Source organism: Carlito syrichta, unplaced genomic scaffold (assembly GCF_000164805.1).
Source record: "Carlito syrichta isolate Samal-C Ts95f unplaced genomic scaffold, Tarsius_syrichta-2.0.1 Scaffold309283, whole genome shotgun sequence".
NCBI classification, from domain to species: domain Eukaryota; kingdom Metazoa; phylum Chordata; class Mammalia; order Primates; family Tarsiidae; genus Carlito; species Carlito syrichta.
The window spans coordinates 79330-105488 of record NW_007253379.1 but is presented as its reverse complement, the minus strand read 5'-3'; the positions used below and the strand labels follow the sequence as shown (position 1 = coordinate 105488).

The window sequence follows — 26159 nt, the reverse complement described above, 5'->3', positions numbered from 1 at the left end:
AAGAATGAGCAAATTCTCTGTATTCCACCCATAACTTTATCCCATGACCTAAATACCTTTTATCAGGATATTCACTCAAGCTGCAATTTGTGACTAAAGCCGTCGCTAACTAGTCAATTCATCCTATAATGTTCCAATGTCTACTTTGTGGCATACATTGTGCTTGGCTTGGAGTTACAGAGCTCAAAATTAAGGCTGGAATCCTTAGCCTTCAAGAGATCAGGGCTTCAAATTTAGGAAGAGGTTACTAGAAGGCAAAGACCATCCCCAAACGGTACCCAGCCTTTGAGGGTTTATGATTGAACTTCCTTAATCAGCTACAAAGGAAGGCTTAAATAAATGGTGTAAATACCTAGCCACAAAGAACACTTTTAAGAGGAAGAGATAGAAAGAAATAGAGTGCAAGAAGAATGGGGCATGTGCTTCCTTTAGTGTTGGGTGTGCTTACACCATGGGTGGTATTTTACATTGAATAGAGGAAGGATAAAGTTTAGAGATAAAGAAAATGAGTATAGGCCGGCTCAGCCTGTAATCCCAGCACTTTGGGAGGCCGAGGTGAGTGGATTGCCTGAGCCCGCGGGTTTGAGACCCATCCGGGTAACTTGGTGAGACCTCATCTCTACAATAAATCAAAAACTAGCTGGGCGTGGTAGCACGCACCTGTAGTTCCAGCTACTTGGAAGGCTGAGGCGGAAGGATTGCTGGAGTCCAGTAGGTTGAGGTTGCAGTGGCTGGAAGCGGCCACTGCACTCCAGTCTGGGCGACAGAGTGAGATTCCAACTCAAAAAAAAAAAAAAAAAAAGAGTATAAAGCGGTTGTGGGAGCTGGCAAAGAATTGCTGGCTGGCTGGCCTGTGAGAAGGAGAGTTGTGCATCTAACATACAAATATCCTTTAGGCTCTGCTGAAGAGATGTGAGAATGTCAGAATGACATTTGCATTGTCAGATATGTTGATGATTACAAGCATACAGTTCTCACCTACTTCCAGAGAGAGGTCACATTATTTCATAAAATAATGCAGTTAGAACATGTTGAAAAAACAACAAAAGTTAATAAACAGTATTAAAAAAAATTGTAACAATAACCCAGAATAAAACAAGACTTCGGGTTTTACCTCAGTTTCCTAGGAGGCCAGCAAAAAGATAAAATAAGGATCCTGTAGTTGGTAAAAGGAAGAAGGCAATTTTGACTGGAAGCTTTTTTCTCTTCCTCTACATTGTGTTAGAGAGAATCTCTTCTGTGCATATTGCTGTATGCGACATTTACAGGGGCTCTTAGAATCATTCAGTCCTGTTCCCTCACTTTTAGGTGCACAGATGGAGATCCAGAGGGGAGTGACTTGTCCAAGGACATAGGTGTCAGAAGTGGGATCTCTCTCCTCACTACACCCAATGTCTAGCTCGATTTGCCAGCCGTTGCCTTATCCCATCATTACTGTGGTCAGATGAAAAAACTTGTCTCAGGCTTCATCTTTTCCTGGCAGCTGCAGTCCCTCTGGATAGGGGTGGACGTGAGGTAGGGCTCAGACTTAGGGGTGGACGTGAGGTAGGGCTCATCAGCAGGTCTCATGTTTGGCAATGACATCCCTGTGTCCACAGTGGCATGACGGTTTAGGTCCCTTGTGGACTCCTGCTGCTCCCCACCCTCTGAGCTACCCAGATCTCTTTCAGGAAAGCCTGCACTGGGGCGGAAGCTTCTGTGTGGACCCATGCCCAAGATGGGGCTAATGTTGGCCATGGTGGTGGGAAAGGGCTTAGCCATCAGCTGAGGTGAGGCAGGTTGGTCAGGGCTGCCCTTTTCCAATCTGTTACCAGAGCGAGCTACCAGCCGAGTAGCTGGGCTGCCTTCTTGGTGTGAGGTCGTGGACCCTTCTGCAGCGGCACTGAAGTACAACGTGGAGCTCTCCCACCCTTCCCCTCCTCTTGGCTGTTCACCTGGATCTCTCCCCTGTGTCCCAGCAACAGCCTGGGCTCCTCTCACTGGGCTGCCCTCTCTCTGTGTAGCTGATGGCTTCTGGGTGGGCACTTTGTCCGGATGTTCGCTGGCAAAAGAGACATAGTTTGAGGTTTCCAATGGCACAGTTTCTGCTTTAGAGACACCCTCAAACTCGGAGCCTTTCTCTAAGGTTGAAAGGACATGGGGTGAAGGCGGGAACACCTGCTGGGAAAACAGGGCCTTTCTCTGCAGGTTGTAGTGTTGACTCAACTCCCGTGCAGGTGGACAAGCATAGCCAAGATTGTCATCTCCAAAGGCTGCGTTGATCTTGGACACATTTCCTGTTTTTAGGGCAAGTTTCATCAATAGCCAGTGGTGGTGACTGAGAAAAGAGTCCTCCCCAGACATCTGGCTCCCCAGCTCTGCCTCCCAAGGACCCTGGTCCGGGCTGGGAGCTTTCCCCAAAGTTGTTAGTTCATAACCTTCTCCTTGGCATGAGCCTGAGCTCTTCGTTCTCTCCCCAGCTAGAGCCGTGGCCCAGGGAGAAGATCCCCTCTCTCCTTCCTCACTCCCTGCAATGCCACAGGACTTTCTTGTGAAGCCCTGCCAGATGTCTGTGGATTTTGGATGTAGCAGGCCGTAATAAATCACCAGTGAGACACTGCCTGAAAAAGAAAAAAGCACATGGTTATGTTCTTTGAAGTCCTGCATTCTCCCTGTGGTTTGCAGAGTTCCAGGTTCTGGTCCTTTTGTGCAGTGCAATTTAGTTTGGGATCCAAAATAGGGCTCCGGTTGGAGCCGCAGAACTGGGTATTTTTGGGGAATTTAAGTAGGTCCCAGCTTCTATAAGCTGCAACCGTTTCTTAAACATGTAATAACAAAGCTTGCATCCTACTGATACTGGCTCCTTCTTCTTTGAGGGCAGCTCCAATTGTGTACTCTTGATGTGTGTGCATGTGAGCAGAGGTGTGTGCATGCGTGTGTGTGCCTGCATGTATGTGTGAGTGCACATGCATGTGTGTGAGATGTTTGGCAGAAATGTTAATTTTACTTTCAAAGAACTGGATCCACCACTCTGAATTCAACTGTCCACACGCTGCTGATGAATTCCAAAGCTGGGGGAGGGGAGGGGGTAAGAAACCACCTCGAAAACAAGTAAGACCTAAGCAGAGGTTAATCCGACTCATCAAAAACCCCATATCCAGGAATTTCCATGAACAACAACAACATTTCCTCTGTGCATAAACATCTTAATCACATTGTTGTCAGTTTAATTTATTTTGATCAGCAGCGTTTACTGGTGCAATAATTTCTTTAGCAGAGCATTCCAGTAAGCCGCCCACGCTGTTTCCAGTTTCCTGTTGCACTGGAGAAAGTGCCTGGTTTCAGGGTGCTCGCTATAAACAGCACAAAACCCTAAGTAACCGAGGGGGCCAGGAGAGGGCAGGACCACGCAGCTAGAAAGAACCTGAAGCCCGACCCCTCCCCATCCTCTTGTGTGTCTGGGGGATGAGGATGGGGCGAAATGGGCGGGGCCAGGCCACGCAGCTGGGAAGTGGCTGGCCTGGGACCCGGGAAACGAAGATGGAGTTCCTACAGGCTGCCTCTGCTGCGGGTGCTGCGTGGACAGTTTCAGCACACTGTTTGAAATCCTCACCTTGCCTGGTGAGGGACACAGGGTCACCCTTCTTTTGCAGCGAGCCACCCAGAGTCAGGAAAGATGAACCAAACATGGGATTGGGCACTGCTCTACCACAGGAGGGGAGGGACCAGTAGGCCTGGCCTGCCTCTAACCCAACCCAGTGGTCACTTGCACTTGCCGGATGCTACCCTGTGGCCGTTGGTGCTGGGCTCACTGCCCTCCTGTCGTGGTGTGGGTCAAGATGTTGACAATGAAAATACCTTTTCACTGGAGTATAACTGGGTGGGAGACCAGCATGGCAGCTCCCAAGAGTGTGACACATTTTAAGAACAGTGTCAGGCATTTTTCTTTTTCTTACTTTCCTTTCGTTTTCTTTCTTTCTTTCTTTCTTTCTTTCTTTCTTTCTTTCTTTCTTTCTTTCTTTCTCTCTCTTTCTTTCTTTCTTTTTCTTTCTTTCTCTCTCTCTCTCTCTTCCTCCCTCCCTCCCTCCTTCCTTCTTCCTTCTTTTCTTTTGACTCAGGGTTTCACTCTGTTGCCCAGACTGGAGTGCAGTGACACAATCACAGCTCATTGCAGCCTTCAACTTCTGAGCTCAAGCAATCTCCCTGCCTCAGCCTCCTGAGTAGCTGGGACTATAGGAGTGTGCCACCATACCCAGGTAATTTTTTGATTTTTTTTGAAGTGACAAAGTCTCGCTATGTTGCCCAGGCTGGTCTCAAACTCCTGGCCTCAAGTGATCCTCCTATCTTGGCCTCCCAATGTGATGGAATTATAGGCATAAGCCACTGTGCCCAAGCTTCAGGCATCTTTCTGAATCATCGTGTTAAAATATGGAAAGTAGATGGGGAGGACATTTTTTTACTCCTGCCGCAGTGGGCTCTCAGGACTTAGTTATACCTCTCCTGAATCAGTTAGGCCTCCCAGCTGGCAAAGCCCCTTCATCTCAAGTGTTACATAGCACCCCACCCCCCTGAAGATGTTTAGAATATGCCAGGAGCCCCAAGACGAAGTATAGCTTGGATGAGGGTGGTGGTCCTCCCCCAGGAGTCCAATGCCCTTAGTTTCTCCAAGTCACTTACATGTATACATGAAAGCTTAGAAATCAATTCCTTGCAGTTCGGATTTTTTTTTTAAAACTAACTATCCATGATGGATGTGGTAGCTTACACCTGTAATCCCAGCACTTTGGGAGGTGGAGATGAGAGGACTGCTTGAGCCCCAGGGTTCAAGATCAACCTGGGCAACTTGGCGAGACCTCATCTCTATAGTAATTCAAAAAATTTAGCCAGGCATGGAGTCGCACATCTGTAGTTCCAGCTACTCGGGAGGCTGAGGTCGAAGAATTGCCTGAGCCCAGCAGGTTGAGGCCGCGGTAGCCGTCACTGCCACTATGCTCAACCTGGGCAACAGAGTTAGACTCCCACTCAAAAACAAAAACAAAAACAAAACTCTAAAAAACTATCCAGATGTCCTTCAGCAAGCAGACGGTTAAACAACTGGTGATCCATTCACACCATGGGATACGACTTGGCCTTCAACAGCAAGGAGCCACTGAGCTTAGTTAGCAACCTGGTAAACTCTCCAGAGAATTATCCGACTGGGTAAGACCGATCCCCAGAGGTCATGTGGGCTGTAGGATTCCATTTACATGATGTTCTCCAAGTGACTGGGTGAGTGACCGGGGGCGCTGGAGGGCAGGTGAGAGAAATTGACCCACGCGTCCTCACGGTGGCAGTCCTCATGGTGGCAGAAAGGCTCTGCCTGTGTCTTGACTGTCACGTTGATATTCTGGTTGGGACAATGCACTTCAACTTTGCAAGATGCTGCCATTGGGAGAGACTGGGCCATGGGTACAGGGACCTCTCATCATCGTTTCTTAAAATTACAATAATCTCCTCGGGCTCGGTGGCTCAGCCTGTCATCCCGCGCTTTGGGAGGCTGAGGTGAGTGAATTACCTGAGCCCGTGGGTTCGAGACCCGCCTGGGCAACTTGGTGAGACCTCACCTCTACAATAAATCAAAAAAATTAGCCAGGCATGGTAGTGCGTGCCTGTAGTTCCAGCTACTTGGAAGGCTGAGGAGGAAGGATCGCCAGAGCCCAGCAGGTCGAGGCCACTGTACTCCAGCCCACTCCAACTCAAAAAAAAAAAAAAAAAAAAAAATTACAATAATCTCAAAACAAAAGGCTTAATTTGTAAGAGAAGGGAAGGGGTTGGTTCTGGCACTGGAAGCTCTAATAAGTCATGACACATGCCATCTAATGAAGGGAAAGGGTTTAAAACCCAAGACAGGGCAAACTCTTTCAGGTCCCCTCTCCCTGTGGGAGCTTTTCTGTCTTCTTAATAAATCCTTTCTAAAAAAAAACCCAAGATGACTTATGACTCTTGGATACTTGTTGTAAGGCCACAATTTATGAATCCTCTCTGATATATGAATATCCCCTTGATCTTGCTAAGTGTTTTGTTTTGTTTTGTTTTTTGTGAGCCAGGGTCTCACTTGACTGTCACCCAGGCTGGAGTACAGCGGCATGCTCATGGCTCACTGAAGCCTCGACCTTGTGGGCTCAGGCAATCCTTCCATCTCAGCCCCCTGACTACAGTCACATGCCACCATACTCGGCTAATTAAAAAAATTTTTTTTGTAGGTCTTGCTACGTTGGTCTTGAACTCCTGGGCTCAAGCAATCCTATCTTGGTCTTCCAAAATGCTGGGACTACAGGTATGCACCACCACACCCAGACAATTTTTGTATTTTTTGTAGAGACGGGGTCTTACTAGACTGTCTAGGTTGGTCTTGAACTCCTGGGCTCAAGCAATCTTTCTGCCTCGGCCTCCCAAAGTGTGGAATTGCAGGCTTGAGCCACCACGACTGGCCACACTAAATGCTTTGGGTCAAGGTCATTCCTCTCCCAGGTCAAGGCTCACACAGGCCAATTGAGAACTCCTGCACAGCCAGTATCTCCCAAGCATGAGGATCCACATGAGACAGGTAGGCCCTGGGATGCCTGCAGAACCCAGGCCTGCAGAACGAGGATAGAAGGAAGGGAGGTCTGGCATCGGTGCCTTTTATTTCTATATTTCAAGTGCAGGTGAGGAATCCCTGCTTAGCACACACCAGTCTTGGAAGTGAGGCTCCCACTGTGAGCAGGGTGCAAACCTTGCCTGCCATTCCTGAGACACAGCTGCTTCCCTGGGGCTGCTGGGTACCAGCATCAGAGCCGGATAGAACCCCAGCTCCATCCATTGCAAACCCTCTGTCCTGGGGACCTGGCCTTCACTGCTCATCTTCTTCAGCTCTAAATTGGGGACACTACAGTGCCCGCCTCCCAGGGTGTGTGCAGATGGGTGGCAGGGGGTGCCGGGTCAGGACAGTGAGGGGCTTCCCAGGCGGGAGGGAGGTGGTGAGAAAGTCAGGCTCTTCCTGCACAGGAGGCCTTTGTGGCTAGAAGTGGACAGCCCAGCTTTGTGTGAGGCTTCAGCACAGTGGAGCCTGGCAGAGGAGGCTGGCCTCGGTTCTCGTGCCCTGCTGGGGACAGCCCTGCACCTGCAGGGTAGTGAGCTCTGTTCCTGGCCTCCGGCTAACTGCATGTGAGCCCAATTTCCTGCTCTTTAGTAATATTGTAAAAAAAAAAAAAAAAAAAGATTAGGGATGGAGGTGCAGATAATAAAGTGACATTGGGTCTTACCAATGAGAAATCCAGACAGGACCCCCGCTGTGGTCTGTAGGCTGGTCCATGGTGCCCCCTGGAGGAAGCCAGTGGCCAACAGCAGAAGGATGATGTTTTCCAGCAGCATGACCTGGGGAGGGGGCAGAGGGGAGGGTCACCACATGTCATCAGGTGCACACGGACGCGGGGCCCCCATCCTGAGGTCTAGCTCTTCCCCTCTGTCCTGGGTACCCTTGGGAGTCCCAGGGAGAGCCTCTCTGGCTCTGGCAAAGAGAACATCCCTCTTCTCTGTGCAGTTCATTAGGATGCCTGCAGAACTATAAATGCCAGGAAACGTGAGGGCAGCACTCACATGGCTGACCCTTGGGAGCGTCAGGCTGGCTGTGAGGGGAGACTTATTTTCTACTTTGTCTATTTCTCCATCCTCATGCTAGCTGCGAGCATGGATCAGCGTTATAGCACAGCAATGAAAAGTATCTGCAGAGCTCATGATACCCCTAAAGTCCAGGAAGCTACACGCACAAACTTTCATGTCAGATTATTTTTTTTCTTCAAATATTTGCCTCTTTAGTGGTAAGTTTATCTTGGGGCCACCAGGTGGCAGCAGGGGAGACAAGCATCCAACTGAAAACAGAGCATGGCCCTATGGCTGGTCAAAATGGGAGCTCTTCCAGAAGGTTCTTTGAATACCCATCCAGGCTAACTTACTAATTTTGGTTTCCAGTTTTTAAATATAAAAAATATATAGTTTTTTTGTAGAGATGGGGCTTTTGTTTTGTTGCCCACACTGGTCTCGAACTCCTGGCCTCAAGCCTGCCTCAGCCTTTCAAAGTATTAGAATTACAGGCATAAGCGATTTCTTTCTTACAATAAGTAAACAAATGTGACATAATTCAAAGATGATATATTTAAATACTGTGAATGAAACATTAAAAAGTAAAACAAGCTGGGCATGGTGGCTCTCGCCTATAAGCTCAGCACTCTGGGAGGCTGAGGTGAGAAGATTGCCTCAGTCCAGCAGGTTGAGGCTGCGGTGGCCGTGAACGTGCCACTGCACTTCAGCCTGGGTGACAGAGTGAGACTCCGACTCAAAAAAAAAAAAAAAAAGTAAAACAGACTGGGGCGTGGTGGCTCATGCCTATAATCCCAGCACTGTGGGAGGCTGAGAAGGGAAGACTGCTCGAGCCCAGGAGTTGCAGAGCAGTCTGGGCAGCATAGCAAGACCTTGTCCATAAAAAATAATAAAAAATTAGCCAGGTGTGGTGATATGCTTCCGTAGTCCCAGCTACTCATGAGGCTGAGGCAGAAGAATTGCTTGAGTCCAGGAGGTTGAGGCTGCAGTGAGCCATGATGGTGCCACTACACTCCAGTCTGGGCGACAGAGTGAGACCCCAACTCAAAAAACCAAACACAACAAAAATGATCCAGAGGCCGGTTTCCACCTCTGGAAAAGGAGGCAAGGACAGGCCAGCTGTTCACGGACTAGGCTGATCATCAGAGTCACCTGAGGCTGTCTCCTGCACCCCACGCAGACTTATTGAATCAGAATCTCTCAGGAGGGGCCTGGGAATCTCCGCTTTGGAAAAATACCCCCTAGTGTCTCTGACAACCACCCAGGCAGAGGAATGGTTGCACTACCTCAAGTCCCCTTCCCCCAAGGCCCCTTTCAGTGTCAAAACTCTAGAATCCCAGCCAGGCAGGTAGCTTGTTGGTTAAGAGCTCAGCCTGTCAGCCCAACTGGATCTGAATACCCTCCTCTGTCTGATTGGTAGCAGGTCACTTCACCTTCGTGTGCCAGTTTCCTCATCTGCAAAATGGGTTTTATCTCACCGAGTTCTGTGAGAAATACATGAAACAAGACAGTCCATGAGGTTAGAACAGCGTCTGGCCTGGAACGGTCCTGCACGAATGCTCGCTGTTATTAATGATTTTCTTATTGTCCCCAAGATGTGACGATGAGAACAGAAAAGCCACAGGAGGATAGAAACAAGTTTTAGCACAGGACTGTGTCGAGTCAATCAATGAAAGAATCATTCCAGACATTACTGCTTTCACCTGGGGACAGGTTTTCCATTACTTTAACAAAGCCATTAAGCTATTCAAAATCACAGCTACTCCCAGCCACCAGACCCATCCTTCTTAGGATGAGGATTTGTTTAAGAAGTTAAAAAGCAAAACAAAACAAGAGCAGAGTGGCCTTGCCAACAAAATACAATGAACTGAAAAGCACGATAAAGGCTGGCCCTACTTTCAGGGCGCCGGCGAGAGGCCAGGGCTAGGAGATGGAAGGTCCGGGTCTGGACATCACTGCCGGCTGTGTTACCGGGATGCGCCACCTCATCTCTGCAGGCTGAGTGTCCCTGCTCTGGACCCCAGTGAGAGTCTATCAGTCAGGCTGGAGGTACAATATGGGTCAACCTGCACGTTCTCTGTGGTCACCTCTACTCCCCCTTCAGTGCCTGAGTCTGGCCCAGTACCTTCTCCCTAGGTCCTGGCAGCTGTCATCTCCCTGGAAAGATGCTAGTATTTGCCAAGTCAATGAATATGGGGTGTAGAGTGTGGAAGGGAGCCAGCACCTTCTCGAAGTCTCTGTGGGCCTCGTCTGCAAAGGGCCCAACAGACCTGAGCCCCTGAGACCCCCATGGCCCCCGGGGTCCTGCTGACAAGGTACCGAGAAACTATGAGGCCAGAGGTGTGGCCCCCTTGGCAGTTGGGTGGGTCATCTCTGTTCAAGACTATAGTTTCTTTTAGAGCTGTTCCTAAAACGAAGTGATTTCTTCTTCAATAAATATGCATGCATGCACAACACACACAAGCCCACGGGCCACCTGCTATTTGTACTGCGAAAGTTAGGATTCAAGAGAACGGCCACTTGCCATGTAGAACGTGACCATCCTATTTTTGGAAGGGCTGTCCCAGAAGTTGAGGTAGCAGAAGATGTACACGGCCCCCACAAGCAGGTTGAACAGCCTCCAGTGACAGGTGCTCTCGATGATGTCACTCTGCTGGGCTACAAGCCAGAACGTCATCACCAACCAGTGGGCTCCTGCAGGGAGGCCAGGCATGAAAGTCAAGGTCCACATGGGGAGTAGGGGGAGGGGTGCGGGGCAGGACACAGAAACCAGGGCTAGAAGCTCTCTTCCCTGCTGGGACCACACTTGACTTAGCATCCAAGAAGAGACATCAAGCCCGGAAGAGATTCGAGGGGCACAGAAAACCAGCAGAATTCATCTTTGCACATGTCATCCCATTTCATCCTTAAAGAGCAAGGGACCTGATCTGAAGATGAAAAAACAAGACTAGCTTCATTCACACTTACCCAATATTATGTACGTATGCCCTTTTAATTCCAGAAAGTATTTAAGGAGGCAGTTATAAAACCGATTGCCAGCCGGGCTCGGTGGCTCAGCCTGTAATCCTGAGCCTTTGGGAGGCTGAGGTGAGTGGATTGCCTGAGCCCGTGGGTTCGAGACCCGCCTGGGCAGCGAGACCTCATCTCTATAATAAATCAAAAAATCAGCCGGGCGTGGTAGCACATGCCTGTAATTCCGGCTACTTGGAAGGCTGAGGTGGAAGGATCGCTGGAGCCCAGCAGGTCGAGGCTGTGGTGGCCGGGAGCGGTCGCTGCACTCCAGTCTGGGTGACAGAGTGAGACTCCAACTCAAAAAAAAAAAAAAAGGAAATAAATAAAAACGATTGCCAACTGCTTTCGAATTATGACTACAAGAGTTAAAAGTCTTCATATCCAAAGTAAAGAACTCTATGTGATCCAGGTCTCGCTATAATTCTTATCCCTATATTTTAAGATGAACAAATCATTCTGGAGTTCAAGCTGGAATTAAAAAATAATAATAAAAATAGCTAATCTCTCTTTAGGAGCTCAAGTTTTTCTTTTTTTTCCTTCAAAGAAAATATTTTTTCTGTCTGTAACTGTATTTAATGTTTGCTCTCAGTCCAAGGGCCAAATATTTCTCAATGTCTCTGGTTCTCTTAAAACAAGAGTGCACTGTTCCTTCTTGCAGAGAATATTCACTGGTGACCAGAGATGATAGCTCCCCTTGGCAGAGACACATAGGCCCTATTCAGGGAGTCTGCATAGCCAGGTAGATTCTGTGTCATCACCATTCATATCTGTGTGTGTCTAGACTGAGGGAGGAGGGGGTGTTTGGGTTTAGTGGAGCTGTCCTATTTGAAACAGAGGCGATGTCCAAGATTCAGCATTCAAAGAAAATGATGCACTTTTGGAGGCGATGAACAGTATCGCATAGATACTGTATATTTTTATGTTGTGTTAGGCAGGCAGGACCCTGTACCTCCTTCCTGTTTGAGTGACAGCTTTTCTACAGATATGACTTCAGCCTATGATATATAGCAGTCTTCTGAGAGTCCCCTGCTCCAGAGTCAGCTGAGACTTCTGAGGGCTGGGATGTCTCAGCTACGACGGCATGTCTCCAAAGAAAGCCTGCTCTGGAAACTTACTCATGAGGAGCTGGGGTCAACTGCTCCATGCTAGTGAATCTAGGCTGGCCCTGACTGCTCTGACCAGGAGGATACAGCAGAAACAATGCCTAGTTCTGGGCCTATTTTTAAATAGGACTGGCGCTTTCTATTTCTTCTCTCTTGAAATTGTCAGCTGCTACGTGTGGGCCCAGGCTACTCCGCTGAAGAGGAAGGGCATGGGAAGACCACTGGGCTGCCTGACACATGTGTGGAAACGCCATCTGTACATCCAGCCCTGCCATACCTCTTCAAGAATCTGGACACCTGCTAGTCCTTTGCAGCTGCTGGGGTCTCCCAAGCATAAACCAATCAGCAGAGCCCAGTCAGCCCCCAGAACTGGGATTGATGATCATAAATGGTTATTTTTTTTCAGGTGGCGTCTCACTGTGTCACCCAGGCTGGAGTGCAGTGGCACTCTCACGGCCACCCCAGCGTTGATCTGCTGGGCTCCAGCGATCCTTCCACCTCAGACTCTCGAGTAGCCAGGATTACAGGCACGCGCTATCACGCCCGGCTAATTGTGTTATTTACTGTGGAGATGAGATCTCGCCAGGTTGCCCGGGCTGGTCTCAAATCCATGGGCTCAGGCAATCCATTCGCCTAGGTCTCCCAAAGTGCTGGGTTTGCAGGCTGAGCCACCGAGACCTGCCATTAATGGTTATTTTTAAGGCATTCAATTCTACAGTGGCTTGTGATGTAGCAACAGGGGACCAACTCCTAAGCTGACCTTACCTCCAACCACCAAAGCCCAGACGTGGTAAGCTTTGTAGAACAGAACCAGGCTCAGCACGCGGGTCCCCATCATGCCCATCCTCCAGAGCTGCTGGCAGAAGATGGCGGTCCAGGGCACGGCCAGGTGGCCCGGCTTCATGAAGCCCATGAAACAAGCATAGGACACCAGGGCCCAGGACAGAGAGACCCAGGAGAAAAGGGCGCTCACCCCTGCAAGGGAAGTGGAAAGACATGGTATGCTCTGCTCTGAAGGTGCCAAAGTAACAGCATCATGTAAAGATTCGCTCATGGCATTTCTTGTAGGGGGCATGTAACCTCTTGTTAAAACCTGGATCCACAGAGGATCTCTCTAACTCAGCCTCTCTTTTTTTTTTTTGAGTTGGAGTCTCACTCCATCTCCCAGGCTGGAGTGCGGAGACACACTCACGGTCACCCCAGCATCAACTTGCTGGGCGCTGGCGATCCTTCCACCTCACCCTTCCAAGTAGCCGGAACTTCAGGGGCGTGCTGCCACGCCCATTTAATTTTTGATTTATTGTTAGAGACGAGGTTTCCTCAAGTCGTCCGGGCTGGTCTTGAACCCGCAGGCTTAGGCAATCCACTCACCTTGGCCTCTCAAAGGACTGGGATTGCAGGCTGAGCCACCGAGCCCGGCCTAATCCAATATCTTGGCTGATGGGTAACATAACAATTCTGTGTACAAATACACAGGTCAAAGTGAGGACATACAGGACACACTTCACTACACAACACACCAGACAATCCTCCCCAACAAATAGGTTGGGCTCTTCCTTCCTATGCCCTTTAGGAAACATGTTCCAGTCTCAGATCCTCTAAGTCCCCTGGGTTTATAACACAGCAGGTCCCAGAGGGCTCTTACACAGTTCTATCCCAAGTATACTTTTCCATTTGATTCACATGAAGGAAGTTTAATAAAATAACTAGGCCAGGTGTGGTGGCTCACATCTGTAATCCCAGCACTTGAGGAGGCCAAGGTGGGAGGATCTCTTGAGGCCAGGAGTTCAAGAACAGTCCAGGCAACATAGGGAGACCTCATCTCTACAAAAAATAAATAAATAAATAAATAAATAAATAAATAAATAAATAAACTAGCCAGGTGTGGTGGTGCATGCCTGTAGTCCCAACTACTCAGGAGACTGAGGAAGGAGGATTATCTGAGCCCAGGAGGTTGAGGCTGTGGTGAACCATGATTGTGTCATTGCACTCCAGTATGGGTGACAGTGAGACTCTGATTCAAAAAAGGAAAAGAAAGTACCCAGCTGTGGTATGTTAGGAACCAAGGTGCACAGCAGGAAGTGAGCATTGGGTGAGTGAGTGAAGCATCATCTGTATTTATAGCCATTCCCTGTTATCACCTGAGTGCCATCTTCTGTCAGATCAGTGGTGGCATTAGATTCTCAGAGGAGCACGAACCCTATTCTGAACTGTGCATGTGAGAGATCTAGGTTGCACGCTCCTTCTGAGAATCTAATGCCTGATGATCTGAGGTGGAGCTGAGGCGGTGATGCTAGCACTGGGGAGCGGCTGCAAATACAGGTTAACACGAGCAGTGAGGTTTGACTGCACAGAGACAGTAATAACTCATTTTTGCTTGTATCAAAAACCAATCAGTGAGTAACAAGTGAGTTGCTATACTTCAATTGTACAGCTGCATCTGGTGGCCGGCTTTACGTCAGAATCTGACACTTGTTTTAGTCTGTGGGTGGCTCACCTGTTACTGTATTTACCACTTCCATTCACCTCTTTTTTTTAAATGATGAGTCATATAATTATTTCATTATCTATTACAATGCCATAATAATAAAAATGAAGTGCACAATAAGTGTTATGTGCTTGAATCACCCGGAAACCATTCCCCTACCCCAATCCACGGAAAAATTGTCTTCCATGAAACTGGTCCTTGATGCCAAAAAGGTTGGGGATTGTTGCTTTATAAAGATGGATGGAAGGATAGGGCAGTCCTATTTTAATTTATGCATTTGCAATTGTGCATACTCAGTAGGGAGGGGGAGAACGGAGGAAAGGGAAGGGGGGAAGAGACGTGAGAGATGGGAGGAGGCGGAGGGGCATTAGAAGGAGCTGAGAGAAACAAGAGAGAGTGAGAATGAGAATGAACATGCTGTGGCGTGAGAAGGCGTTGTTGGCAACATGGATTTTCTGGGGCCTGAGTTGTTCTTGGCTTCCACATGGCTCTTGGGTATAAGCCTCTGGCTTCATTAAGCATTATTCTTGGCTGGGTGCAGGGTACATGCCCGTCATTCCACACTTTGGGAGGCTGAGATAGGAGGACTGCTTTTAGCTCAGGGGTTTGAGATCAGCCCAGGCAACATAGCGAGACCCCCCAAAATAAAAAATTAGATAGGTGTGGTGGCACATGCCTGTGGCTCTAGTTACTTGGGAGACCGAGGTAGAAGGATCATCTGAGTCTAGGAGGTTGAGGCTGCAGTGAGCTGTGACTGTGCACTGCACTCCTGCCTGCGCAACAAGGTGAGCTCTCAACCAAAAAAAAAAAAAGGGTTATGGTAGTAATTAAAAGGACAGTGAAATGACCCATGGATCTTCCTGAGATGGAGACTTCCCAAGGTAATTTTGATCATGTCCAGTGTCAAGCATGTTCACGCTTACTCTCTCTTATGTCTCTCAGTTCCTTCTTAAGCCCCCTCCACACCCTCCCATCTCTCCCGTCTCTTTTTCCTCCTCCTCTTCCCCCATCTCCCCTCCTTCTCTCTTGACTGAGTGTCCACAATTGTAAATGCATTGATTAAATGCTTAAAATACGACTGCCCTATCCTTCCATCTGCAAGAAAAAAGCCAACTCTCTGAACTAATTGCCCCAAGCAATCGCAACCATCACCTTGTGCTAGTGAGCCGGGAGGTGCCTCAATTTTCCCAAGCAGGGGACAGCCTAGAAGGGAGGGTTTTGCTAAGTAGGACCCGCACTCCAGCCCCTCTTGGGAGGCTGGACAGTGTGTGCTCCGTGGCGAAAGTGACTCACCTGGCACGATGTCTGTGAAGTCTGAGGCTAGGAAACCGTAGGTCTGCAGCAGCAGGTGGGGTCCGGTCTGCAGCAGGGCCTCCAAGAGCCGGAGGGCAGACAGGTCAGCTTCTTGCAGCCGCAGTCGGGCCCGACGTGGGGTCTCCTGTTCCTTCAACAGAGCGGTCCACGCAGTGTCCCAGTGTCTATGGAAGAGCAGAGGGAGCCATGGCACGGAGCCGTACTGCGATGGGCTTCAACAGAATACTCCTCCCAGTCAGAGACATACAGTCTTCTAAAGAATATCCTTACTCAGGTCACCTGGAGTGACCGGTTGGGCTCTTGCCAGGCTCTGACTCCAAGCTGAAGACATCCGTCCTGTGTAAGGGCCCTCAGCCTCATGGGACTCCACAAGGCCACATCCTCTTCCCATGTCTGGGAAGGGCGCGGCCAGTCCAGGAGCCAGGGCTCTCGAGGGGTGTCTCTGAGCCAGAGCTGCGGCAGAGCAAAAAAACCCCAACCCACAGCCCTTCGAAGCCCAGTGGTCACCCCAACTTGCGTCCCCACCCCAGATCTTCTTGGGGTGGGAATTAATTTATCAAAAGACGTTTGTGGCAAGGTACTCTGTGCTGTCATCTCTTTGAGGATGACAAGATGAGAAAGCCCTCATCCTCATCCTCACAGAATGTAGAACTTTCTGTACCACTAAAACGGGACCCATGAAGAGCAGACAGGAAGGAAAGGGTCTGGGGCTGTGCTGGGCTGGCCAGCCCCTGGTGGCTGGGGTGCCATGTAGAGGTTGGGGCATGGGCCACCATCCATGAAACCTGAAGAGTCATGTAGAATACATGGCGACCCAGATCGAGACATTCCCCAGCCACACTTGGGGGCACCGTGGGGTTTGCGCTTCGCCCGGGGGTGAGATCTCACCTCCCCATCCCCACAACCCCCCTCCATCAGCAAAGAGGGAGATGCCATGCCTGCCTGCAGAATGGGCAGCGGTGCCCAGAAAATCCACATGGATTCTGCTTCCCTGTCTTGTCCAAGTTAATCAAAACTAGAGACCCCCCCCTTTTCTTTTTGGGGGGAGTCAGAGTCTCACTCCATTGCCCAGGCTGGAGTGCAGAGGCACGCTCACGGCCACCCCGGAGTCAACCTGTTGAGCTCAGGCGATCCTTCCGTCTCAGCCATCCAAGTAGCTGGAATTACAGGCATGCGCTACCACGCGTGGCTAATATTTTTCTTTTTGATATATTGTAGAGACGAGGTCTTACCAAGTTGCCCAGGCTTGTCTTAAACCCCTGGGCTCAGGCAATCCTCTCACCTCAGCCTCCCAAAGTGCTGGGATCCCAGGCTTGAGCCACCACACTCCGGCCTAGAGACCCTTTCAATTTACTACTTCTGAATTCGAGCTGGCTGCTTCTTGAAGGGTGCCTACAAAAACTCCTCAAGGGCCCTCCCTAAGGCTCTGCCTACGTAGATCGCACCCTGGACTCTGATCTTGGGCCAACATTTCCATGTCCAGAGCAGAAGGGAGCGGGTCCTCCTTCCCATGGCTTTATTCATGATGCTGAGACCCCAGAAAAGATGCTTAAGAGAAGCAACTTTCCTTTTTCATAATTTGGAATCCTGGGGTGAACTGATCTCTTCCTGAGTCTCCAATACCACGATCCTGACCCAAACATAATGTCTATGAAAAGGATGCCTGCACACGTATGTTTATTGCCACACTGTTCACAATAGCAAAAACATGGAACCAACCACGCTGCCCATCGAAAGAGGACTGGATAAAAAAATGTGGTACATATACACAATGGAACATTACACAGTCATAAAGAAGGACAAACATATGAACTTCGCGGCAACTTGGATGGACTTAGAGTCGTCACACTGAGTGAGCCTTCACAGAAACAAAGAACTGAGTATCACATGTTCTCACTCATAAGCGGACTTTGAACAACTATTGTAACACTATAAGAAAAGGATTGGCAGTAGCAGGAAGCTGCTGGGGGTAGAGGGGGAAGTGGGATTGGCAGTAGTGGGAATCTCCCTGGGGAGGGGAGCACCCGTCATTAACAAGGGTACCTGCATAATGAGCATTTTAACCCTGAATTGTACCCCACATCTTTAAAATAATTTTTTTTAAAAAGAAAAACACATGACACCAAAGATGTATTGAGTTTTCCTTTCACTCTCGAATCATTTGTCCCCAGTACAGGGTACTTTCCTCTTCTCACCCTTCCAGAAAGATTTGCTGGTTCACTATTGCATTCTTATTGGGTTTGACCACCTGCTACAGACCACGGAAGGAGTCAGGGACATGAAAGATGTTCCCTAGAAGCCTAAGATTCGGTGGTGGAAAGAAAACACGCACATGTGAAAAGTTTGAGTAGGAAGAAGGTGTATCAAAATGAGCTGTTTGGGTAGTGGCGGAATCAGAGTCCTGGGAAGGAGCATAAGTGGTCAGGGAGGGCTTCCTGGAAGAGGGGGCCAGACAAGCTCTGAACAAGTAGGTTTGGGGGGAGGGGGAGCCTAAATGAGTGTATGAGGTCAGTGGGATAGGAAACTGGGGCCACTGTCCGTGTCTGGGAACAGTGAAAATCAGAGTGGACCAGAGGGTTGGGGCTGGGCGGTGAGAGGCTGTCAGGGTCTGGCCGAGTCGTTGGCTTCCCTTGTAGGGAACAGAAGACTGGCAGGAACGTAGCTAACCTGGTTTTCTGAGATGGGGTATCTGGAACCCTTTGAAGAGGGAGGAATTCATGCTGGGACCCCTGGACACCTGTGGGGGAGCCCAGGTTGAACGCTGAGGCAGGCTGGCAAGCGTGGGGTCTGGTGGCTGGGCCCTGGGCGACTCATGCCCACACCTGTTCCTGGGGCCATTGCATACCCAGATCCTTACCTGCTATTGCCTGGGTTTCTGGCTGCCTGCCTGGTTCCCATCCCTACCCACACTGTTCACTTGCTGTCCCTGGCACCTTTTCTCCACAGGCCTAATTTGAGCGTATTACTCCTTCGCTCAAAACCCTTGCACAGCTCTCTAGGCCTAGAGGATAAAATCCAACTCCGTAACCTAGTATAAAAGTTTCTTCACGATCCAGCCCAGGTTACGTCCTGCCGCATTCCTCCCATCTAGAAAATTCTTACCTTGCACTCTCAGCAAATGTCTCCCGATTTCCCAAACACACCATCCCCGGCGCGCATTTGCAACCAGTGGTTGCAGAGTACTGGGGTGGAGACGTCTTTCCCTTCCCTGCCTTGCCAAAAACCCACCTCCTTCAAGCCTCCCTTGAAGGCTCCCAGGGCAGAACAGGAGCTGCCAGGGCGAGGCCTGCGTTTTCTGCACATTTAAGTATTAGATCTCCACTCATCTATTCGGACCTTGTCCTACACATCCTTGAAGTTCACCTCCACTTTCTTTTTAAAAACTTTTAACTTCCACCGGGTGTGGTGGCTCACGCCTGTCAACCCAGCACTTTGGAAGGCGGAGGCAAGAGGATTGCCTGAGCCTGTGAGGTCGAGACCAGCCTGGGCAACATGGCGACACCTTGTCTCTACAATAAATAAAAAAATTAGCTGGGTGTGGTAGTGCACACCTGTGGTTCCAGCTACTTGGAAGGCTGAGGCAGAAGAATCTCCTGAGCCCAGCAGGTCGAGGCCACGGTGGCCATGAACATGCCACTGCACTACTCTGGGCCACGGAGTGAGACTCCAACTCCAAACAAAACAAAACAAAACAAAAAAACCTTTTAGCTTCCACTAAAGAAAAATCACTACACCAAGATACATGCTAAGAGTAAGATAAATATGTAGGCTTTTAAAAAAAAATTAAAAATATGTTAATGAGGCCAGGCTTGTTGGCTCAGCCTGTCATCCCAGCACTTTGGGAGACCGAGGTGAGTGGATTGCCCGAGCTCACGGGTTTAAGACTAGCCCAGGCAACTTGGTGAGACCTCGTCTCTACAATAAGTAAAAAATTAGCTGGGCATGGCAATGCACGCCTGTGGTTCCGGCTACTTGGAAGGCCGAGGCAGAAGGATTGCCAGAGCCCAGCAGGTCAATGCTGGGGTGGCCGTGATCGTGCTACTGGCACTCCAGCTTGGGCGACAGAGTGAGACTCTGACTCAAAAAAAAAAAAAAAAAAAAAAAAATGTTAGTGACATAAAGCACTGGAGTAGAAATAAAAAACCTAAATAGAAAAAAGTAACTGACTTTGTTTAAATAAGTAGTCACTAACGTCAGCTTCTCTTGAATAGAGTCAGACTTGACGTTACTGTAGTAAATGCTATTTGGAACTAAAAAAGAATGCATCTATGTTTTAAATTCTTGCATTTTTATAGGAGGTATGTGTTTTACTGCTTTCTCTGTGAGCAGATTCTTTAGTATTTCATTAGGAAGTCACTGGAAGGGATCTTTTTTTTTTTTTTTTGAGTTGGAGTCTCACTCCGTCGCCTAGACTGGAGGGCAGTGGCACGCTCCCGGCCACCGCAGCCTCGACCTGCTGGGCTCCGGCGATCCTTCCGCCTTGGCCTTCCAAGCAGCTGGAGCTATAGGCACGCACTACCACGCCCGGCTATTTAGAAGGGATCATTCTTAGATGCAAGCAGGATTGCGCAAAACACAGTTGTTATGGTACCCTCTACAGGCGCTTTTGCTGAACTGCAATTTGCAAAACCAAGATTTGCTTAAAAAAACTCCCAGGTGTTCTTTGTGAGAACCCAACGTGTAGCTTTCAGAATGAGAAATAGATCTGCTGCTTTCAAAGTTTTCCTCTATTGAAGGAATTTCCTGTTTTTTGGCTTATGCTTACTCTCAGCCACACTGCAAACCACGTGACCTCTTAGGCAAGCACAGGTTGTTCCAAAACCTAGAGTCAAACTTACACCCACCTCTATAATTGTGTGTTCTGGCTTTATCTTGTTTCCTAACCTTGGCACTCCCCACTTCTTTCCTTTCTCTGTCCTTTTAAATTATATGTATTTTCAGTCACCTTAACTTCTTTTAAAAAATAAGAAGATATGTATGACTAGCAGTTTTTTCCTAATTTCTAACTTTTATGCCTCTCCACTTATTCATATTGGTTATTTAACATATGTCAGATTATTCATATTAGTTTTTAAATATATACCAGAGAATCACGCATCACTTAAGAAGATTTGAGAGTGCAGGGGAAGTCATGAAGTGTGGAGTTTCTTATCAAAGACCTGAAGCATAAATTTAGACACGCCACAGTCCCTAGGCAGTCCCCATCTCTGAAGAAGGTAGTGGATTAGATGGGGCCTGAGGGTCCCCACACAGCCCCAAAAGGTGGATTTATCTAACAATTATTCAGGAAGCTTCCAGAAACTTCTCTCAAGTGACTGCATGGACTCAACTCTCTCTTTGAGCTATCAAATGTTTGCTTATGGTAGTTGACTCCGTTTCAGCAGGTAGCCTGTCCTCAAGTTCTCTCATGTTTTAGGATGATGGTCAAAGTCAAGTATAGACCCACAGCCCTCTTGGATTTATTTCTAGGCTGAACTGATCGGGGAGGGGAGGAAAATGGTAGCTAGTGTCGAGGAGAGGCTGGAATCATAGTGTCCAATGAAAGCACCCTCTCTGCTTTCTCCCCAGTAGCAGGGTCATTATCCTTTCAGAGGAACGGCATTACTTGCATAACAAAGACCCGGCTTTTGGAAAAATTGTTGTGGCCACAAATATGCTTTTGGTGCCTTTGGAGATTTAGGGTCCAACTCTGAGGGCCCCGTGAAACTGGAGTGACTGGTACTTTCTCAGAAGTACCCTCTACTTTCTACTGGAAATTCTACTCTGGGTGGGACAGCAGTGTTTCCTGCTCACACTGATGTTCTTTGTGAAGCTGAACACTCACTTCAGCATCTCCAAAAGATGGTTTTGGGTATAGGTTGAAGGTATGAACCCCCAGAACGCAGAGCAGCACTTGGATATGAATTTTTGAGGACCCTTCCGACCTGCGGTGTCCATGACTTAATGAACACTTAAGCTGCAGGTCTTCACTAATCTAACACTTGAATTTTTCTCCCTTTTAAAGAATTCCTACCAACCTTTTGGGGTTGTGAGGCAGCTGAGAGCTGAAATGTGCCATTGATATAAACTGATGGCCACATGACTTCTGACAGCTCCCTGTATCCAGGTTCCAAGTAAAATAAATCCTGGCCTGCAGGTGGTCTGCAGACCTCAGGTAAGCCTGCCAGGTCCCAGACCCATCTTTGGCTACTTCTCTACAGAAAAAGTTGGCCCAAATGACTTCTTCCTGTGACAAAGGCTTGGGGCAAATGTTACCAAGCCAGGTTTGCTGACTAGAATGGGGTTAATTAAAGCTATGCCCCCTTCCTGGATTAATGTATTAGGTACGTGAATTGAACTGCCTTACACAAGTTGTTTTACTTGGCTCTAAAGGCTTTGTTACAGGCTGAAAAGAGGCCATTTTGGTTATATTAGGACAGTCATTTAGAAAAGACTTAGAGGCTGCAGGTTTGAGACCAGCTTGGGCAACTTGCCAAGACCTTGTTTCTACAATAAATCAAAAAATTAGCCGGGTGTAGTAGTGCGCACCTATAGTTCCGGCTACTTGGAAGGCTGAGGTGGAAGGATTGTCGGAGCCCAGCAGGCGGACGTTGGAGTTGCTGTGAGTGTGCCATGGCACTCTAGCCTGGGTGACAGAGTGCGACAAAGAAAGAAAGAGAGAGAGAGAGAGAGAGAGAGAGAGAGAGAGAGAGAGAGAGAGAAAGAAAGAAAGAAAGAAAGAAAGAAAGAAAGAAAGAAAGAAAGAAAGAAAGAAGACTTAGAAATTTGTACTAAGAAACTTTCTTTGTAGCTGAGCTGGGCAAAACATAATAAAATGAATTTAAAAGTGCACATTTTTCCTTTCTCTCCTTCTCTTCTCTGAGCATGACCTTGCTTGACTGGTTTAGAAGGCTAGTTTTATCTAGCAACACATGGAGAATGGTCCAAGGCCAGCAGGAATGTGTCTGAAAGTCTGGGGTGGGCACTGCCCACCTCCCCTCCATCTGTGAATACGAGGACATCAGATTGTTATAGGCCAGGGCTTTGGGAATAGGAGATTGTTATAATGATGTTTTAAAACAATTTAAAACTATCATTTTAAATGTTGTGATTTTCCTTTTCTTCCAAATATTGTAATTGTCTGCCCCTTCCTCTTTAAGAAAACTGTAAAAGAACATGTAAATTCCAAAAGGTCATCTAAAATGTCAGTACGACCAGGGGACTTTGTGTCATGTCAGCGGTCAGGCATCAGAAAATGAGGTAGATCTCGAGCCATGCTAAAAACTGCATGTAGGCTTCACACTCAGGGTGAGTGAAAGGATATGAAATTTGGGAATACATACTAGAATGGGTTTGTGTTGAGTTCAGTGGGTTTTTTGGCAGTGATGCCGACCTGTCTCCCTGTAACCTGGTTGCAGAAAAATTAAACCCACTTTCTCCCATCTCTCTTCCTCTCGTCTCTGATTGGCTGCGAAGGAAGCAGCTGATTTATTGGATGGGACCGTAGAAGCTTCACTAACCCACAGAAATACTAGCAAGACAGAATGTGATAAAGCTTTTATAAGGTCATGGCTGCATCCAGAAAGAGCCCCTGATGTTCAAGGACACACCGGTTGGAGGAAGGGATACCAATATTGGCGCAGGGGTTTGACGTGGTGCCTTTGAACCTTTTCCCAGTCCTGAGTGTCCATGACCTTGAGGGCAGAATCCACATGGACGAAAGACCCCTCCTCCTGGACGTGTGTGATCATGTTCAGGAGGGGGAAGGAGCCTGGGTGTTCTTACCGCTTCCAGACGCCAAGCTGTACGAGGTGCAGCATCACCAGCGAGCAGCGCCCTTGGTGCCCGTCAGCTCGGAACCACAGGTAGCTCAGGCCTTGGACTAAGAAGCCTGGCAGGAGGATGGACAGGGCCAACCACCCCCACAGCAGCCGTCCCGTGGTGAAGTAGTGAGCCACGGAGTAGAGGCCTGCAGGAAGGAGGAACGGCCAGCGGGTTACTGGAAGGATGGAGTGAGGCTGGGTAACTGCATTGTAACTATTGTAAAATGACCTGCATATGTTTTGACATCTTAATCTTTCTAGCTGGGCTGGGCCTGGTGGCTCATGCCTGTAATTCCAGCACTTTGGGAGGTAGCGGTGAAAGGAATGCCTGAGCTCAGGCCTTCTGGAATAGCCAGGGCAACTTCTCGAGACCTCGTTGCTACAATAAATAGAAAAATTTGCCGGGTGTGGTGGCGCATGCCTGGAGGTCCAGCTACTCTGGAGGCTGAAGTGAAAGGATTGCCTGAGCCCAGCAGGTCAAGGCTGTGATAACCATGAGCGTGCCACTGCACTTCAGCCTGGGCAACAGAGTGAGACTCCAACTAAAACAAACAGACAAAAAAATCTTTCTGGCTGGGGAGAGATTGCCTCTCCCAGGGTTAAGAATTACTTGAGCTAGCAAAGGGCCCAACCCCAAAGTGATCCTTTGATATGTAAACTACCCTGTCCTGAGCAGGACCAAATCTACTTGTCCTGAACCTGAAGAGTCCTGTCGTACAGGTGTGGTGGCTCAGGCCTATAATCCCAGCATTTTGGGAGGCTGAGGCAGGAGGATTGCTTGAGCCCAGGAGTTCAAGACCAGCCTGAGCAACATAGTGGGATCCTGTCTCTTATATTTACATTAAAAAAAAATTCATCCCAGGGCCAGGTGCCAGGCAATTGGGGACTACCTTTATAGTGCCAAAAGCCCTCAGAAATTATTCACATTAGCCACATCTACACTGTTCATCCTGCCCCAGCAACCCTCCTTAGTTTCAACCCTCCCCTGGTTTCTGTCTTCTGCCCCCTGATCACCACACCGCATGGCCCTGTGTGGTGTGCCCTCCTTCCTGTCCTAGGACCTGTGAGCATAATAAACTTTGCTTTTCTGAGCCTCTTCTGTGACTCCTTTTGTGGCCACACCTGACTATCCATCTTGTAAAAACACAAAACTGTAATGAACCAATACAGCGTCCCTACCGTCCCAACAAGACTCTGCCGGACACAGCCCAGGAGAGCCTGCAGCAGACATGTATGTGTTGAATGAATGTGCCAGGGTTTTCCGCAGTAATACAAACATCAGACATCACGGTCTGTGAAAACCAGCTGGTGGATTCTACATGATGCCACGTGTGATGTGCCTGGTGCCTAATGTGTGCTCGAAAACTGTGAAATCACCTCTCTGGGTAATTTTTTTTTTTTAGTGGGGGGTCTCACTCTGTGGCCCAAGCTGGAGTGCAGTGGCACAATCATAGGATCATAGCTCACCACAGCCTTGACTGCCTAGACTCAAGAGATCCTCCCGCCTCAGCCTGCAATGTAGTAGCTGGGACTACAAACATTGGCCAACCAGCCTGGCTAATCTTTTTGATGTTTTGCTAGAGTCAAGAGTTCACTATGTTGCCCTAGCTGGTCTCAAACTCCTGGCTCAAGCAATCCTCCCTCCAGGGCCTCCCAAAGTGCTGGGATTACAGGCGTGAGCCATTGTACCCAGCCTTCTTCTCCGGGTATTGTTTATATCGGGAGAGCAGAGAGCTAGGCAGTGGAGAGAGGATCTGCATTCTAGGATCCACGATGACTCAATCATACAGAACCTTATAACCTGCCAAGTCTGTGCTGCATGCTTGGCACATATTGTAAAGCTCACCCTGGGGGGTCCCTCCTCTCCATCTTTCAAATGGGGGAGCTCCCTGCCCTGTAACTTTGGGCCTCCCCAACAATCCTCTGGTGGCGCACCCACCCGAGAGGGTGACCTGAGGCTGGCAATGGAGATGGGTGCCCTGGTGGATGCCCCAATCACAGTCATCCTTTTTTTATGACTGCTCCTGGGGTTTTCCAGTAGTAAAGTTCCAAGTGCACACGCTGTGGATTTTAGGGCAACTGCTAAAATCGACCTGGAATACGACGGGGGACCCCGAGGCTCCGGACAGAGGGTTCAGGGCTCAGGGAGCCATTCCTTGGTCCCCAGGCTCTGTCCAGCGCTCTAGGCCGCCGAGAGTCCTGCCGGACACTGGGCCACTAGAGGCCGCCCCAGCACAAGAGTCCTCTGAGCTGTCACCCCCTGCCCAGGCTGGGGAAGGAAAGGAGGAGGGAGAGAGGGAAGGGAAGCACGTGGTCCGCAGGACACGCGGGGTGGGTGCCGGCCCCCGTGGGTCCTGCCTTAGCCTTTCCAGCCGGGCTGCCGGAGACGGAGCGCTTGGGCACCGAGGTCACCCCGGCTCCTCCTCGGCGCGAGTCCTGCCCTTCTCGTTTGAACCTGTACTTCTGCCCTGCCCGCCAGGGTCTCCGAGGGCGTCCAGGCTGGGGAGGGGCAGAGCCTTGGGGGTCTTGATGCCGGAGCCTCGGTAAGCTCTCCCTCCCCTTCTCTCCCCAGGGACCCACCCAGGCGGACTCGTCTGCCGGAAGCCCGGCGGAAATGGACGGAGACATCCCCCCACTCCCGGCACCGAGAGAGTTACACGTTCAAACGAAAAAGGCGCGAACAGCGTGGCCGTCTTGCCTCGCCGTGGCTGGCGAGATCTGGGCTCCCCCGGGGCGAGGTGTCCCCGGCAGGCCTCGTCCGGCCTGTCCTAAACCCCGGAGCGGAGTCACCGGCCTCTAGGGCCGCGTGGATGCGGACGCCTGGCTCCCATGCCCCTCTCCCGC

The 26159-nt window shown here is 49.3% G+C and overlaps 1 protein-coding gene across 1 annotated transcript in view; it reads right to left on the bottom strand.

The window, feature by feature from the left end:
- Nucleotides 1-1440: 1440 nt before the first annotated feature.
- XKR5 (XK related 5) overlaps nucleotides 1441-26159 on the bottom strand; it is a 25534-nt gene continuing 815 nt past the window's right edge. The window contains exons 2-7 of the mRNA XM_008067075.1: nucleotides 23278-23461; nucleotides 15493-15677; nucleotides 12477-12686; nucleotides 10121-10290; nucleotides 7263-7374; nucleotides 1441-2600 (exon numbers count right to left, since the gene is read on the bottom strand). Coding sequence (XP_008065266.1) covers nucleotides 1441-2600; nucleotides 7263-7374; nucleotides 10121-10290; nucleotides 12477-12686; nucleotides 15493-15677; nucleotides 23278-23461 — 2021 coding nt within the window. The remainder of the gene's footprint in view (nucleotides 2601-7262; nucleotides 7375-10120; nucleotides 10291-12476; nucleotides 12687-15492; nucleotides 15678-23277; nucleotides 23462-26159) is intronic.